General features: G+C 44.2%; 1 protein-coding gene across 2 annotated transcripts in view; it reads right to left on the reverse strand.

Moving 5' to 3' along the window:
• tmem9 (transmembrane protein 9) overlaps positions 1 to 17,626 on the reverse strand; it is a 111,430-nt gene that overhangs the window by 44,196 nt on the left and 49,608 nt on the right. Inside the window, exon 4 of one of the 2 annotated variants that reach the window (XM_070858821.1) lies at positions 17,442 to 17,573. In XM_070858821.1, the coding sequence (XP_070714922.1) occupies positions 17,442 to 17,573 (132 nt within the window). Of the gene's footprint in view, positions 1 to 17,432; positions 17,574 to 17,626 lie in introns of both variants that reach the window. The other variant, XM_070858820.1, reaches the window with a different exon arrangement.

Here is a 17,626-nt window from a genome sequence, read left to right on the forward strand (position 1 = left end):
TTTGGCACAAATCCCTAGATATTAGTGAGGAGGACTTTGTAGGATTGACTGGGCTGGATGTGCCTTTGTTGTGTCAGAATCTGATGCCTAGGTTGATGCCTGGTGGTCCATCCGTTTTTTTTATTCTTGTATTTTTTTGTAGCGGTTTGTTACAACGGAGTGCTTTGCTAGGCCATTTCAGAGGGCAGTTAAGTGTTAACCACATTGCTTGTGGGTCTGGAGTCACATTTAGGCCAGACCGGGTAAAGATGGTAGGTTTCCTTCCCTAAAGGACATTAATAATATATTAATACATCAATAATTTTATACCATGCTCTAGGATTTACTGCAGCAGTTAGAACCAGAGACGTCTGCAGGACCATTCGGCCCATCGTGTTTATGCTGACTCTTTACTGGAGCAATCCAAATCTAATCCCGGTTCCCTGCCCACTCCCCATAACCCTGATCTTCTTCAAATATTCTTCCAATTTTCTGTAAAATTTGCATTGGTCTCTGCCTTGACCACTCTAAATCAGCCACCAGATGGCGTAACAGCAATTTCAGATGATACCTTCACTTGCTTTCTTTCCGGGAAACACTTTGCCCACGGTTAGTGTCTCCTTCCTGGAATCCAGTACTTGCCGTGCGAGAACCACGGTGTGCAAACATCCCAACACTCAGCAGCACATCACTCAAACTCGGCACCATACGGTTGCCAGAATTAGAAAGAATATAATACGTTATAGCACTGATATAGCACCTCACCATGTCAAAACTACAATCAAATCATTTTTGAAGTCTAATCACTGTTATGTAGGCAAAACCAGTGGTAAATCACAAATGGCCCGGTCCCATAACTAGTAAATGAATCAGCTGTCTGTTTTTGGTGTTGCTGGTTGAAGGTGGAATGTTACCAGGATGTCCCCCCCCTCCCCCCGCTCCTCTTTGAATAGAGCCATGGAATTGTTTACATACACCTGGGCAGGCAGACAGGGCCTCAGTTTAACATCACATCTGGAAAACAGCACCTCGGACAATATGACATGCCTCAGTATTGAATTGGGGCTTGAACTCATAACTTTCTGACTCGGAGGCGAGAGTGCTACTCACTGAGCAAATCTCTCCCGACAAGAGATATAAACAGCGGGCACTCGACCTACTCCTCTAAATAGATGTTGAAGCACCCCGTTCACCCAGCAGCTCCGAACACAGCATTTCTGGGTCTGGCTGAACTCGGCTCAAACCATAGCAATTTGCCTCTTCTACGCATGCACCAATATACGCACTGACACAGAACATAGAAAATAGGTGTAGGAGTAGGCCATTCGGCCCATCGAGCCTGCACCACCATTCAATAAGATCATGGCTGATCATTCACCTCAGTATCCCTTTCCTGCTTTCTCTCCATACCCCTTAATCCCTTTAGCCATAAGGGCCATATCTAACTCTCTCGAATATATCCAATGAACTGGCATCAACAACTCTCTGCGGTAGAGAATTCCACAGGTTAACAACTCTCAGTGAAGAAATTTCTCCTGATCTCAGTTCTAAATGGCTTACCCCTTATCCTTAAACTATGTCCTCTGGTTCTGGACTTCCCCAACATCGGGAACATTTTTCCTGTATCTAACCTGTCCAGTCCAGTCAGAATTTTATGTTTCTATGAGATCCCCTCTCATCCTTCTAAACTCCAGTGTATAAAGGCCCAGTTGATCCAGTCTCTCCGCATATGTCAGTCCTGCCATCCCAGGAATCAGTCTGGTGAGACAAGTCGCTATGCTTTGAGGTGAGCTCAGCCAGACCCAGAATTGCTGTTTTCGGAGTTGCTGAGTGTTGCTATGCACGAGATCGCAAATTGCCCTTTGATTGGTTATCTCGTCACATAGCTAATTTAAAATATTATGGGGTGAAAATTCGGTCGCACCTCATGTGGGGTGGTAACCCAAGCGCAGTAGAAATTTTATCGCCTTGAAAAAGTTTGTATCCTCCGCCCAGAAATTTGGCACATTCGGGAGAAGAGCTGACAGGGGCACTAAATCGGCCGTTTCATACCAGAGCTGGGGGACGCGAACGAAAATGCCGGCGCTAAATTTAGCCGAGTCATTGCGTATGCACCGAACTCCGATTCAGGTCCCGGGAAAAGCAGAGTCTGATAAGCACGGCATAGTAATGCACTCATTAAAGCTTTCAAAATTACTTTTTCTCAAGCTGAACTTTTATTTCTGTCTGCGGCTACAAACTCGCAGGCTCACGCACCGTGCTGTGTGTAAACATTGCACTGACTGTGACCTCAGAGGGAAGCGCTTCCTCATTCCTTTAAGTAGCCACCAGTTAATGACTCTGCAAGCCTGTACCCACTGTTTTTCCAGACATTGTTCTTGGCGGCCACACCTAATTTTCCAACCGGGGCGCAAGCGTGGCCAACGCACCAGGATTTCGTCATGATCGGAGCGATCGTCAGCAGCCAGACGCTACTGGTTTGCGCCCTCGGCGAGACTCTAATGAATTTCCGGTCGGGGTGCTAAACACTGCGCTCCCGGTCGGTAACTTCTTACTTTCCCATTAACACCCCCGCTGGCTGCTAAAAATGCATGAGGCGTAGGCACCTGAAAATCTAGCCCTATTTATTTCCTCCTGAAATCAATGTGGTTCAAGTGAATCAAACAAACTTTGTGCTGCAGTAGGTGGAACACTGTCCTTGTACCTCTGGGGCCTAATATGATAGGATTTTAATTGGAATAAAAGAAAATGGTGGTCAGATATTAATCATATTTGTTAATTCCCTGGAGCCAGGACTTTGGGACCACTTAAACATCTGGATGTTTTAACAGAAGTCAGTAAGGTTGATAATCTGGAAGAAAGGTCATGAGCTGCAGGCACATCTCCATCCAAATCTATCTTTTGATTTGTCAGAGAAGTTCTTGGGACCAACTGGAGAGAGTGAGGGGATGTGGCTGTAACCTAAGAAACACCAGAGCTGATTGTTTCAGAATTAGCTCAAGGTATTAGAATACTGCTTAGCAGATTGAGTGCAGACTTGAGGATTAAAAAAAGACAATTCCTGTTTAAATCGAGGTTAAAATAGAGCCCATTTTCCCCACAGGGACAGGACAGCAGGAAAAGCTCAGCATCGGACAGGTGGTCCTGCTCTTGCCTCTAGCCGCCAACCTATCGGTTGTAATCTTGCTCGTCTTGGCTTTATTGATGAAATGGTCATTGCTGCCGAGTTTTCCTCTTGTTCCTCCTAAACTCGAAAGATGCTGTTTACATAATCTTCCTGCCACCCTCGGTTTCCGCATTATGTTGTGATCAAGACCCCACTGCACATAATTAAAGGTGCGTCTTAAACAGCTTGGACTTTCCACATGAAGAAAAGTTTACCTTCACATCAGACAGTTTCCATTATCACTTAATTATCACTGGAGAGGAGATGGGATTGGGCACTAAAATCTTCTTTGAAAGAGAGCTTGGAAAATAAGAGTTTAAATGAGGAAAGCTCACGATTGCTGCAATGATAAGACTCTCAAAGCAATCTTCCTATTCCCATCAGCTCTGATCACGCGAGTGTTATGCAGGGCTACATGGTTTATTATTGAATGTCAGAATTATAATCCTACTTTTCTTCCTTCCAGTTTTACTTATTTTCTTCGCTCCAATAAACAATGTCAAAATTTGGTTTGTGTAGTATTTTAACATGGAAATAAACACTGGTTACAGTACCAGGCCTTAGCCTGTGGGTAGATGCCTGTGGCTACTTACAAGAATCACAAGGCCTGTTTTCATTGTAAATGGGACAGATTAACAAATGTAGAGCTCAGGTCAACTCAGATTAATACCAAGAGTCTATGCACAGTGCCCACACCTAATGATCCTTCAGTGCTGAAACAAGGAATACATGTGCAGTTTTAACAAATGGAATGATCTTTTCTAGTTTCTCCCTTCTCCCCCCCCACCCCATCCTGAAGGCACAGATTGTTGCGAGGGTGCGGCTTCACAAGTGTCAACAGCCCTCGGGTACCTTAACCAAGTGGCTATTATTTGTGTGTGAGCCTGACAGAGTGTTGGCAGTTAGTTGGCGAGGAGCGCATCACAACTGAACCTGGTCCCAACATCCATGAACATGTACTTCCCAGCAGGGGTTACCAGGTAGCAATCGGGAGCAAGAAATTGGCTGTTATTCCGTACCAGCCCGAGGGCATCGAGACCCCCAAATGCTGCTCCAGTCAACTCAGCAGAGACCACAAACCAAACTTGGGACCCTTCTGGTCCGTGTGGCTTTAATCGTATGCATCTTCCACCAGGCCAACGAGGAGACCAGGTACGGTTTTCTTAGACCTATTACAGGTGTATGGAAATTACCTCAGTTTTAACTGCTCATGATTATTAACTTCAAAAAGCATTTGAACAACATTAACAGAGTGAAGTTTTGGTTTTCAAATGCTATCCAACATCGTGACACAGCCACAGGAGCAGTGTGTTGCGACAACCTGTTGGCTTCTGTTTTTAAACATGAATGCAGGAGCAGGCCATTCAGCCCTTTTAGCCTGCACCGCCATTCAACGAGTTCATGGCTGAACATGCAACTTCAGTACCCCCTTCCTGCTTTCACGCCATACCCCTTGATCCCCCGAGTAGTAAGGACTTCATCTAACTCCCTTTTGAATATATTTAGTGAATTGGCCTCAACTACTTTCTGTGGTAGAGAATTCCACAGGTTCACCACTCTCTGGGTGAAGAAGTTTCTCCTTATCTCGGTCCTAAATGGCTTACCTCTTATCCTTAGACTGTGACCTCTGGTTCTGGACTTCCCCAACATTGGGAACATTCTTCCTGCATCCAACCTGTCCAAACCTGTCAGAATTTTAAACGTTTCTATGAGGTCCCCTCTCACTCTTCTGAACTCCAGTGAATACAAGCCCAGTTGATCCAGTCTTTGATAGGTCAGTCCCACCATCCCGGGAATCAGTCTGGTGAATCTTCGCTGCACTCCCTCAGTAGCAAGAATGTCCTTCCTCAAGTTAGGAGACCAAAACTGTACACAATACTCCAGGTGCGGCCTCACCAAGGCCCTGTACAACTGTAGCAACACCTCCCTGCCCCTGTACTCAAATCCCCTCGCTATGAAGGCCAACATGCCATTTGCTTTCTTAACCGCCTGCTGTACCTGCATGCCAACCTTCAATGACTGATGTACCATGACACCCAGGTTTCGTTGCACCTTCCCTTTTCCTAATCTGTCACCATTCAGATAATAGTCTGTCTCTCTGTTTTTACCACCAAAGTGGATAACCTCACATTTATCCACATTATACTTCATCTGCCACGCATTTGCCCACTCACCTAACCTATCCAAGTCACTCTGCAGCCTCATAGCATCCTCCTCGCAGCTCACACTGCCACCCAACTTAGTGTCATCCGCAAATTTGGAGATACTACATTTAATCCCCTCGTCTAAATCATTAATGTACAATGTAAACAACTGGGGCCCCAGCACAGAACCCTGTGGTACCCCACTAGTCACTGCCTGCCATTCCGAAAAGTACCCATTTACTCCTACTCTTTGCTTCCTGTCTGACAACCAGTTCTCAATCCACGTCAGCACACTACCCCCAATCCCATGTGCTCTAACTTTGCACATTAATCTCCTGTGTGGGACCTTGTCGAAAGCCTTCTGAAAGTCCAAATATACCACATCAACTGGTACTCCTTTGTCCACTTTATTGGAAACATCCTCAAAAAATTCCAGAAGATTTGTCAAGCATGATCTCCCTTTCACAAATCCATGCTGACTTGGACCTATCATGTCACCATTTTCCAAATGCGCTGCTATGACATCCTTAATAATTGATTCCATCATTTTACCCACTACTGAGGTCAGGCTGACTGGTCTATAATTCCCTGCTTTCTCTCTCCCTCCTTTTTTAAAAAGTGGGGTTACATTGGCTACCCTCCACTCGATAGGAACTGATCCAGAGTCAATGGAATGTTGGAAAATGACTGTCAATGCATCCGCTATTTCCAAGGCCACCTCCTTAAGTACTCTGGGATGCAGTCCATCAGGCCCTGGGGATTTATCGGCCTTCAATCCCATCAATTTCCCCAACACAATTTCCCGACTAATAAAGATTTCCCTCAGTTCCTCCTCCTTACAAGACCCTCTGACCACTTTTATATCCGGAAGGTTGTTTGTGTCCTCCTTAGTGAATACTGAACCAAAGTACTTGTTCAATTGGTCTGCCATTTCTTTGTTCCCCGTTATGACTTCCCCTGATTCTGACTGCAGGGGACCTACGTTTGTCTTCACTAACCTTTTTCTCTTTACATACCTATAGAAACTTTTGCAATCCGCCTTAATGTTCCCTGCAAGCTTCTTCTCGTACTCCATTTTCCCTGCCCTAATCAAACCCTTTGTCCTCCTCTGCCGAGTTCTAAATTTCTCCCAGTCCCCAGGTTCGCTGCTATTTCTGGCCAATTTGTATGCCATTTCCTTGGCTTTAATACTATCCCTGATTTCCCTAGATAGCCACGGTTGAGCCACCTTCCCTTTTTTATTTTTACGCCAGACAGGAATGTACAATTGTTGTAATTCATCCATGCGGTCTCTAAATGTCTGCCATTGCCCATCCACAGTCAACCCCTTAAGTATCATTAGCCAATCTATCTTAGCCAATTCATGCCTCATACCTTCAAAGTTACCCTTCTTTAAGTTCTGGACCATGGTCTCTGAATTAACGGTTTCATTCTCCATCCTAATGCAGAATTCCACCATATTATGGTCACTCTTCCCCAAGGGGCCTCGCACAATGAGATTGCTAATTAATCCTCTCTCATTACACAACACCCAGTCTAAGATGGCCTCCCCCCTAGTTGGTTCCTCGACATATTGGTCTAGAAAACTATCCCTTATGCACTCCAGGAAATCCTCCTCCATCGTATTGCTTCCAGTTTGGCTGGCCCAATCTATGTGCATATTAAAGTTACCCATTATAACTGCTGCACCTTTATTGCATGCACTCCTAATTTCCTGTTTGATGTCCTCCCCAACATCACTACTACTGTTTGGAGGTCTGTACACAACTCCCACTAACGATTTTTGCCCTTTAGTGTTCTGCAGCTCTACCCATATAGATTCCACATCATCCAAGCTAATGTCTTTCCTAACTATTGCATTAATCTCCTCTTTAACCAGCAATGCTACCCCACCTCCTTTTCCTTTTATTCTATCCTTCCTGAATGTTGAATACCCCTGGATGTTGAGTTCCCAGCCCTGATCATCCTGGAGCCACGTCTCCGTAATCCCAATCACATCATATTTGTTAACATCTATTTTGTTCCAAGGTTGTCTTTAAATGCAGACGGAGACGGATACGGATTTTGCTGCTGATGATATCCTGAAGTGTCTGACCGTGCGTTGCTCACCTACATTCGACCAACCGAACACTGTCATTTCTTACTCCATAATAAGCACTTGCATTATTTCTCATTTCCTCTCGTTAACCTGAGACCACCTACATTGGCTCTCATCAGCCCTCACACAGACTGGCATGAATTAATTTCATCCAACCTGGTATTAGAAGCATCACTACACTGTAAACAAAGTAGGAAATGACTGCAATAAATCTATTAAAACAGGAGTGGCAGGAAGTGTGGTAAGCTTTTTTTAAGTTGTTTGATCTTAAATACACGTTTTATTTTTAGATTACACAGGGAATGAATTTGAAGGGGTAATTTTAAAAGCTAAAACCATCAACAAGGAAATTCTCAAAGAAAAACTCACTTGGCGATTAACCATTTTTCCCTACAATAAAAGAAGAAAAATGGGACACCACTCAATAAAAATAATCCCAAAGGCAAAGGGGAGCTTTGAGACAATAAGTGAACAATACCCAGTGGTTGGAAAATTAACCAAAACATTAGAAAACACGAGCACTTTATATACAAGGCTCACATTTACATAGCGCACTCTCTGCTCATCAAAACATCGTAAAATGCTGCACATAATCAATAATGCTCTGTAAGCAAAGACATGTAGGCAGACATTTTGTACCAGAAAATATCAATAAGATGAACAACCAGCTGATCTGTTTTTTGTGGTGAAGGTTGAGGGAAGAATGCTGATTGGGACATGGAGAGAACGCAATGCTCTTTGAATAGTGCCACAGGATCATTCACCTGAACCAAGACATGTAGAAAGGGGCTTGGTTCAACATCTTATCTGAATGCACCTCTGACAATGCAGTGCTCCCTCAGTGCTGCACTGGAACGTCAGCCTAGATTAAATGCTCAGATCCTGAGGCCATAACTTTCTGACCCAGCGGAAAGTGCGCTACCAACTGACATGAAATGACGTCTAGGCACTGTGTCCATGTTGTTTTTACAATGGAGAAAAGCTCCAGCTCATCATTGTAATGTAAACCAGGTTGTGCTTTTTCTTATTTAGATTTCTTCTTCCTGCCAATCCTATTTGTTTTCTTCCCTTAGTCTCACTGAGGCAAAAGAGTGGGACAGTCTAAGCCATAGGCTTCGAGAGTACTACTCAACCTTTAAAAAAGTGTTTATGGATGTGGCAACATTGGCATGGCCACATTTACTGTCTATTCTCAGTTGCCCTGAGAAGGTGCAAGTGGAGGGCCCTTTCCCGAACAACTGCAGCAATGGTGCTCCCATAATAATGTTCGGTATGGAAGTCCAGGTTTTTGAACCAGCACTGATGAAGAAACTGGAATACATTACCAAGTCAGATGGGATGTGACTTTGAGGTAAACTTGGAGATGTTGGTGTTCTCATGACATTGCTGCTCTTATCTTTCTTGGTGGCAGAGATCCTCAGGCTGATGTGGCAGGTGAGAGAGATCTCTCCTTTTCTCTTCCCCCCCTGCCATATTGTATGTTCCGAAGCACCATTTTCAGGTGGAGAGTGGATTATGTGACCTGATCCTCTCCCTCCACAAATGCCACCCTTCTGTCAGATGTGTTGGAAGTGGCCGTGGTAACTCACCCTCCAATTTTTCTCTTTGTCCTTCGGCGGACAGTGATATAGTTATTAGCCCTGCACCGTGCCTCTCTACTACTGCTGGCATTACATGTCATTCACAGCGAAGGGATCTGTTTAAAAAAAAAATTCGATAACATCCAAGCACATGTACGTACATGTAGGGGCTACCAGGTAGTAAGGAGCAGAAAAAATGATTTATTTGTTGCCTCAGCCCTGGAGCAGAGGCCGTTAGCAGCCCTCCAACAACTGCCTGTCAACTCAGCACAGGTCGCGAACCAAACATTGGTCCTTTCTGCACTGTGATGTGCCTTACTCATTAGGCCATCGAGAAGTCTGATTATAGATTTCTTTATGTTCACAGTACACAAATCAAAAGGCCAAAGCACCAGTGTGTTGCCACAAGTGGAAGATCCAACTTTAGTAAAGTACTGCAGCCTCTGCTCCAAAGAACTGACATTTTCTCAAACAGCTGTGATCGAGTTGTGTGTCAGGTAACTTGGGAACTTGACCACTAGTGCAGCTGTTTCCCCACAGTGCGATGAGGTTGCTCAATGTCGCTGTTCTTTTATCTGCTGCATGAGCTCGGAAACCTCAATTTTGGCCAATGGCATTTTCCCTGGCTTTTATTCTGATCTCTCTCAGAATGTCATTTTAATTTCCCGAGCTGACAGCAAGCCAATCAAAAGCTTAATTACCCTAAACATACAAAGCTCCAACAACAAATGTGACTGTCGCCATAATGTCGTTATAATCATCACTGCTTGAGAACTGCATTCCATGAGTTTTCTGCCTCTTTTGCGAGCAGTTTGTGCTCCAGTGCCAGTTGTGGCTCAGTGGGTAGCACACTCGCCTCCAAGTCAGAAGGTAGTGCGATAGTGATTAATGATAATATTACACTGAGTGAGATAGTGATTAATGATAATATTACAGAGTGAGATAGTGATTAATGATAATATTACAGTGAGGTAGTGATTAATGATAATATTAGAGTGAGATAGATGAATGATAATATTACATTGAGTGAGATAATGATTAATGATAATATTATACAGTGAGATAGTGATTAATGATATTACACAGTGAGATAGATTAATGATAATATTACACTGAGTGAGATAGCGATTAATGATAATATTACACTGAGTGATTAATGATAATATTAGAGTGAGATAGTGATTAATGATAATATTACACTGAGTGAGATAGTGATTAATGATAATTAGAGTGAGATAGTGATGAATGATAATATTAGAGTGAGATAGTGATTAACGATAATATTACACAGTGAGATAGTGATTAATGATAATATTACAGAGTGAGATAGTGATTAATGATAATATTAGAGTGAGATAGTGATGAATGATAATATTACACTGGGTGAGATAGTGATTAATGATAATTACAGAGTCAAATAGTGATTAATGATAATATTATACAGTGAGATAGTGATTAATGATAATATTACAGAATGAGATAGTGATTGATGATAATATTACACTGAGTGAGATAATGATTAATGATAATATTACACTGAGTGAGACAGAAACATAGAAACATAGAAAATAGGTGCAGGAGCAGGCCATTCAGCCCTTCTAGCCTGCACCGCCATTCAATGAGTTCATGGCTGAACATGAAACTTCAGTACCCCATTCCTGCTTTCACGCCATACCCCTTGATCCCCCGAGTAGTAAGGACTTCATCTAACTCCCTTTTGAACATATTTAGTGAATTGGCCTCAACTACTTTCTGTGGTAGAGAATTCCACAGGTTCACCACTCTCTGGGTGAAGAAGTTTCTCCTCATCTCGGTCCTAAATGGCTTACCCCTTATCCTTAGACTGTGACCCCTGGTTCTGGACTTCCCCAACATTGGGAACATTCTTCCTGCATCCAACCTGTCCAAACCCGTCAGAATTTTAAACGTTTCTATGAGGTCCCCTCTCACTCTTCTGAACTCCAGTGAATACAAGCCCAGTTGATCCAGTCTTTCTTGATAGGTCAGTCCCACCATCCCGGGAATCAGTCTGGTGAATCTTCGCTGCACTCCCTCAATAGCAAGAATGTCCTTCCTCAAGTTAGGAGACCAAAACTATACACAATACTCCAGGTGCGGCCTCACCAAGGCCCTGTACAACTGTAGCAACACCTCCCTGCCCCTGTACTCAAATCCCCTCGCTATGAAGGCCAACATGCCATTTGCTTTCTCAACCGCCTGCTGTACCTGCATGCCAACCTTCAATGACTGATGTACCATGACACCCAGGTCTCGTTACACCTTCCCTTTTCCTAATCTGTCACCATTCAGATAATAGTCTGTCTCTCTGTTTTTACCACCAAAGTGGATAACCTCACATTTATCCACATTATACTTCATCTGCCACGCATTTGCCCACTCACCTAACCTATCCAAGTCACTCTGCAGCCTCATAGCATCCTCCTCGCAGCTCACACTGCCACCCAACTTAGTGTCATCCGCAAATTTGGAGATACTATTGTCTAAATCATTAATGTACAATGTAAACAGCTGGGGCCCCAGCACAGAACCTTGCTGTACCCCACTAGTCACTGCCTGCCATTCTGAAAAGTACCCACTTACTCCTACTCTTTGCTTCCTGTCTGACAACCAGTTCTCAATCCACGTCAGCACACTACCCCCAATCCCATGTGCTTTAACTTTGCACATAATCTCCTGTGTGGGATCTTGTCGAAAGCCTTCTGAAAGTCCAAATATACCACATCAACTGGTTCTCCTTTGTTCACTTTACTGGAAACATCCTCAACAAATTCCAGAAGATTTGTCAAGCATGATCTCCCTTTCACAAATCCATGCTGACTTGGACCTATCATGTCACCATTTTCCAAATGCGCTGCTATGACATCCTTAATAATTGATTCCATCATTTTACCCACTACTGAGGTCAGGCTGACCGGTCTATAATTCCCTGCTTTCTCTCTCCCTCCCTCCTTTTTTAAAAAAGTGGGGTTACATTGGCTACTCTTCACTTGATAGGAACTGATCCAGAGTCAATGGAATGTTGGAAAATGACTGTCAATGCATCCGCTATTTCCAAGGCCACCTCCTTAAGTACTCTGGGATGCAGTCCATCAGGCCCTGGGGATTTATCGGCCTTCAATTCCATCAATCTCCCCAACACAATTTCGCGACTAATAAAGATTTCCCTCAGTTCCTCCTCCTTACTAGACCCTCTGACCCCTTTTATATCCGGAAGGTTGTTTGTGTCCTCCTTAGTGAATACTGAACCAAAGTACTTGTTCAATTGGTCTGCCATTTCTTTGTTCCCCGTTATGACTTCCCCTGATTCTGACTGCAGGGGACGTACGTTTGTCTTTACTAACCTTTTTCTCTTTACATACCTATAGAAACTTTTGCAATCCACCTTAATGTTCCCTGCAAGCTTCTTCTCGTACTCCATTTTCCCTGCCCTAATCAAACCCTTTGTCCTCCTCTGCTGAGTTCTAAATTTCTCCCAGTCCCCAAGTTCGCTACTATTTCTGGCCAATTTGTATGCCACTTCCTTGGCTTTAATACTATCCCTGATTTCCCTAGATAGCCACGGTTGAGCCACCTTCCCTTTTTTATTTTTACGCCAGACAGGAATGTACAATTGTTGTAATTCATCCATGCGGTCTCTAAATGTCTGCCATTGCCCATCCACAGTCAACCCCTTAAGTATCATTAGCCAATCTATCTTAGCCAATTCATGCCTCATACCTTCAAAGTTATCCTTCTTTAAGTTCTGGACCATGGTCTCTGAATTAACGGTTTCATTCTCCATCCTAATGCAGAATTCCACCATATTATGGTCACTCTTCCCCAAGGGGCCTCGCACAATGAGATTGCTAATTAATCCTCTCTCATTACACAACACCCAGTCTAAAATGGCCTCCCCCCTAGTTGGTTCCTCGACATATTCGTCTAGAAAACCATCCCTTATGCACTCCAGGAAATCCTCCTCCACCGTATTGCTTCCAGTTTGGCTAGCCCAATCTATGTGCATATTAAAGTCACCCATTATAACTGCTGCACCTTTATTGCATGCACCCCTAATTTCCTGTTTGATGCCCTCCCCAACATCACTACTACTGTTTGGAGGTCTGTACACAACTCCCACTAACGTTTTTTGCCCTTTGGTGTTCTGCAGCTCTACCCATATAGATTCCACATCATCCAAGCTAATGTCTTTCCTAACTATTGCATTAATCTCCTCTTTAACCAGCAATGCTACCCCACCTCCTTTTCCTTTTATTCTATCCTTCCTGAATGTTGAATACCCCTGGATGTTGAGTTCCCAGCCCTGATCATCCTGGAGCCACGTCTCCGTAATCCCAATCACATCATATTTGTTAACATCTATTTGCACAGTTAATTCATCCACCTTATTGCAGATACTCCTTGCATGAAGACACAAAGCCTTCAGGCTTGCTTTTTTAACACCCTTTGTCCTTTTAGAATTTTGCTGTACAGTGGCCCTTTTTGTTCTTTGCCTTGGGTTTCTCTGCCCTCCACTTTTCCTCATCTCCTTTCTGTCTTTTGCTTTTGCCTCCCTCTGTCTCCCTGCATAGGTTCCCATCCCCCTGCAATATTAGTTTAACTCCTCCCCAACAGCACTAGCAAACACTCCCCCTCGGACATTGGTTCCGGTCCTGCCCAAGTGCAGACCGTCCGGTTTGTACTGGTCCCACCTCCCCCAGAACTGGTTCCAATGCCCCAGGAATTTGAATCCCTCCCTGCTGCACCACTGCTCAAGCCACGTATTCATCCGCGCTATCCTGCGATTCCTACTCTGACTAGCATGTGGCACTGGTAGCAATCCCGAGATTACTACTTTTGATGGTGATTAATGATAATATTACACTGAGTGAGATAGTGATTAATGATAATATTACTCTGAGTCAGATAATGATTAATGATAATATTATATGGGGTGAGATGATGATGAATGATAAACATTACACAGTGAGATAGCGACTAATGATAATATTAGAGTGAGAAAGTGATTAATGGTAATATTACACTGGGTGAGATAGTGATTAATCATTATCTCACCCAGTGTAATCTTGTGCTCAATGTCGCGAGCACTGAGGCCCATAAAAGGGGCCCAGCAGTCGGGATCGGCAGAGCTCGGAACAGAGCAGGTCGGGAGCAGCCAGCTGGTGCAGGGGCAGAAGGTAAACAAAGAAGTAAAAAGAAATCGAAGTGTGACATCACAGGCAAGTGGGTAATTGATTGGATGGTGGATTGGTGAGTATTTTATCTTTTACTTTTTCTTATAAGTAGGTAATCTTTGGATTGTTGCCAAATGAAGTTAATTTATGTGGGGAATCAGGGATGCTTCCAATGCCCCTGACTACTGTGTGTGCAGGAAGTGTGTCCAGCTGCAGCTCCTGACAAGCCGCATTGCGGCACTGAAGCTGCGCCATGGTTTCACTCTGGAACATCCGCGATGCTGAGCATGTCGTGAATAGCACGTTTAGTGAGTTGGTCACACCGCAGGTAATGGTTACACAGGCAGATAGGGAATTAGTGACCAGCAGGAGGAGCAGTGGAAGGAAGGTCGTGCAGGGGTCCCCTGCCGTCATCTCCCTCCAAATCAGATGTACTGTTTTGGGTACTGTTGGGGAGACGACTCATCAGGGGAAGGCAGCAGCAGCCAAGTTCATGGCACCATGGGTGGCTCTGTTGCACAGGAGGGCAGGAAAAAGAGTGGGAGAGCGATAGTGATAGGGGATTCAATTGTAAGGGGAATAGATAGGCGTTTCTGCGGCCGCAATCGAGACTCCAGGATGGTATATTGCCTCCGTGCTGCAAGGGTCAAGGATGTCTCGGAGCGGCTGCAGGGCATTCTGGAGCGGGGGAGGGTGAACGGCCAGTTATCATGGTGCATATAGGTACCAATGATATAGGTAAAAAATGGGATGAGGTCCTGCAACCTGAATTTAGGGAGCTAGGAGTTAAATTAAAAAGTAGGACCTCAAAAAGGTAGTAATCTCAGGGCTATTACCAGTGCCACATGCTCGTCAGAGTAGAAATAGCAGGATAGTTAAGATGAATACATGACTTGAGGAATGGTGCAAGAGAGAGGGATTCAAATTCCTGGGACATTGGAACTGGTTCTGCGGTAGGTGGGACCAGTACAAACCGGACAGTCTGCACCTGGGCAGGACCGGAACCGATGTCCTAGGCGGATTGTTTGCTTGTGCTGTTGGGGAGGGTTTAAACTGAAAAGGCAGGGGGATGGGAATCTATGCAGGGAGACAGAGGCAAGTAAAATGTGGGCAGAAGCAAAAGGAATTGAATGTAATATCTCCAAGTTTGCAGATGACACTAAGCTGGGTGGCAGTGTGAGCTGTGAGGAGGATGCTAAGAGGCCGCAGGGTGACTTGGACAGATTAGGTGAGTGGGCAAATGCATGGCAGATGCAGTATAATGTAGATAAATGTGAGGTTATCCATTTTGGTGGCAAAAACAGGAAGGCAGAATATTATCTGAACGATGACAGATTAGGAAAAGGGGAGGTGCAATGAGACCTGGGTGTCATGGTACATTAGTCATTGAAAGTTGGCATGCAGGTACAGCAGGCGGTGAAGGCAGCAAATGGCATGTTGGCCTTCATAGCGAGAGGATTTGAGTATAGGAGCAGGGAGGTCTTACTGCAGTTGTACAGAGCCTTGGTGAGGCCTCACCTTGAATATTGTGTACAGTTTTGGTCTCCTAATCTGAGGAAGGACATTCTTGCTGTTGAGGGAGTGCAGCGAAGGTTCACCAGACTGATTCCCGGGATGGCAGGACTGACATATGAAGAATGACTGGATCGTCTAGGCTTTTATTCACTGGAATTTAGAAGAATGAGGGGATCTCATAGAAACATATAAAATTCTGACGGGATTGGACAGATTAGATGCAGAAAGAATGTTCCTGATATTGGGGATGTCCAGAACCAGGGGTCAAAGTCTAAGGATAAGGGGTAAGCCATTTAGGACCGAGATGAAGATAAACTCCTTCACTCAGAGAATTGTGAAGCTGTGGAATTCTCTACCACAGAAAGTTGTTGAGGCCAGTTTGTTAGATATATTCAAAAGGAAGTTAGATGTGGCCCTTACGGCTAAAGGGATCAAGGGGTACGGAGAGAAAGCAGGAATGGGGTACTAAAGTTGCATGATCAGCCATGATCATATTGAAAGGTGGTGTAGGCTCAAAGGGCCGAATGGCCTACTCCTGCAACTATTTTCTATGTTTCGATGTTTCTATGATTAATGGCAATATTACACAGTGTGAGATAGTGATTAATGATGATACAGGTTGAGCGTTCGAAATCTGGGAACCTCGGGACCGAGGCTGTTCTGGATATTTCCGGATTTTGGAATGTCTTTGCCTGGGTCGAGGCAGGTGGGGTCTGGCAGCCGAGGTAAGGGGGAGAGGGGGGAGAAGGGGGGGTGTGGGTGGAGCCAGGGCCGAGGTGAGGTCGAGCCGCCGAGGGACGGGGCGGGCGAAAGCGCAGTCTGGGTGGGCGAGTCCGGGTGGAGGCCGGATTTCGGAACATTTTCCGGCTTCCAGATGACCCCACCACGGATCGGCCCGGTGTCCAGATTCCGGAACATTCCGAATTTTGGAACTCCAGATTGCGGACGCTCAACCTGTATTATACTGAGTGAGATAGTGATTAATGATTATATTACATTGGAGGGTGAAGTAGCAATTAATGATTATTACATTGGAAAGTGAACTGTTCTTGTAAAGCCAGTGTGTAACCTCTGGAGACTAGTCCTCCTATGGTTTTGGCTGTATATACTCCGCGATGTCTGCACACTGCCAGATCCTTTTGCAAATCTCCCTCGTCGGATTCAATTTATTTCACTGTTAATAATGATGCACATTTAATTGACTAATACAGTACATTTATCGATGCTATTCGTCCGCTCAAATGGATTGTTGACCTATTGAAAAGTCATTAATATAGATTAGAAACAAAAGGATCCATCAGCTGTAGTCTGCACTCGTCACATCCCCCATTCTTACATTACACTGCTCATGAGTAATCAGTTTTCGATTTTGTAGATCAATTTCTTATCCAGCCCATGCTCGATGTGAATTTCTGTGCCTTTTGGTTTAAGTGGAAATCCTTTATATGGAACTTTGTTGAAATAAACTTTATCATCGGCAGCTGCACTCAAGTTTTATCTGTAACTTTCTCTAAGTCGATGGGGAGTTATTACTGAGAGACAGAGAGCTCCAAAAGAAAGAAAACATCTTTTGTATTCTATGTTTAGCAGGCTACCTTATTAATAACAAATACAAGGTATAAAAATAAAGTATTTGTAAATAGAACCCCATATAAAAAATGCACACATTTGAACTTATTCATCACTTAAAGGTGAAGGATACACATACTTGTAGGTAGCTCCCTCCTTTATATAAATCCACCTAGAATTATCATTCACCTTCCATACCTCAGTGTCTTCCTCATTGTGCAGTGGCTGAATGTAAGAGTCCGGCTTTCGGATCAGTGGGTCCACGATCATCAGGAATGCCATGTACACCAGCAGAGCTCCAACAACAGTCAGGTAAATGATGATTGTTACCTGTCAAATCAAGATTAGAAAAAAAAAAAGAGTAAACCTATTCTTAATTGCTC

This window comes from Pristiophorus japonicus, chromosome 17 (assembly GCF_044704955.1).
Source record: "Pristiophorus japonicus isolate sPriJap1 chromosome 17, sPriJap1.hap1, whole genome shotgun sequence".
In the NCBI taxonomy this organism is placed as follows: Eukaryota; Metazoa; Chordata; class Chondrichthyes; family Pristiophoridae; genus Pristiophorus; species Pristiophorus japonicus.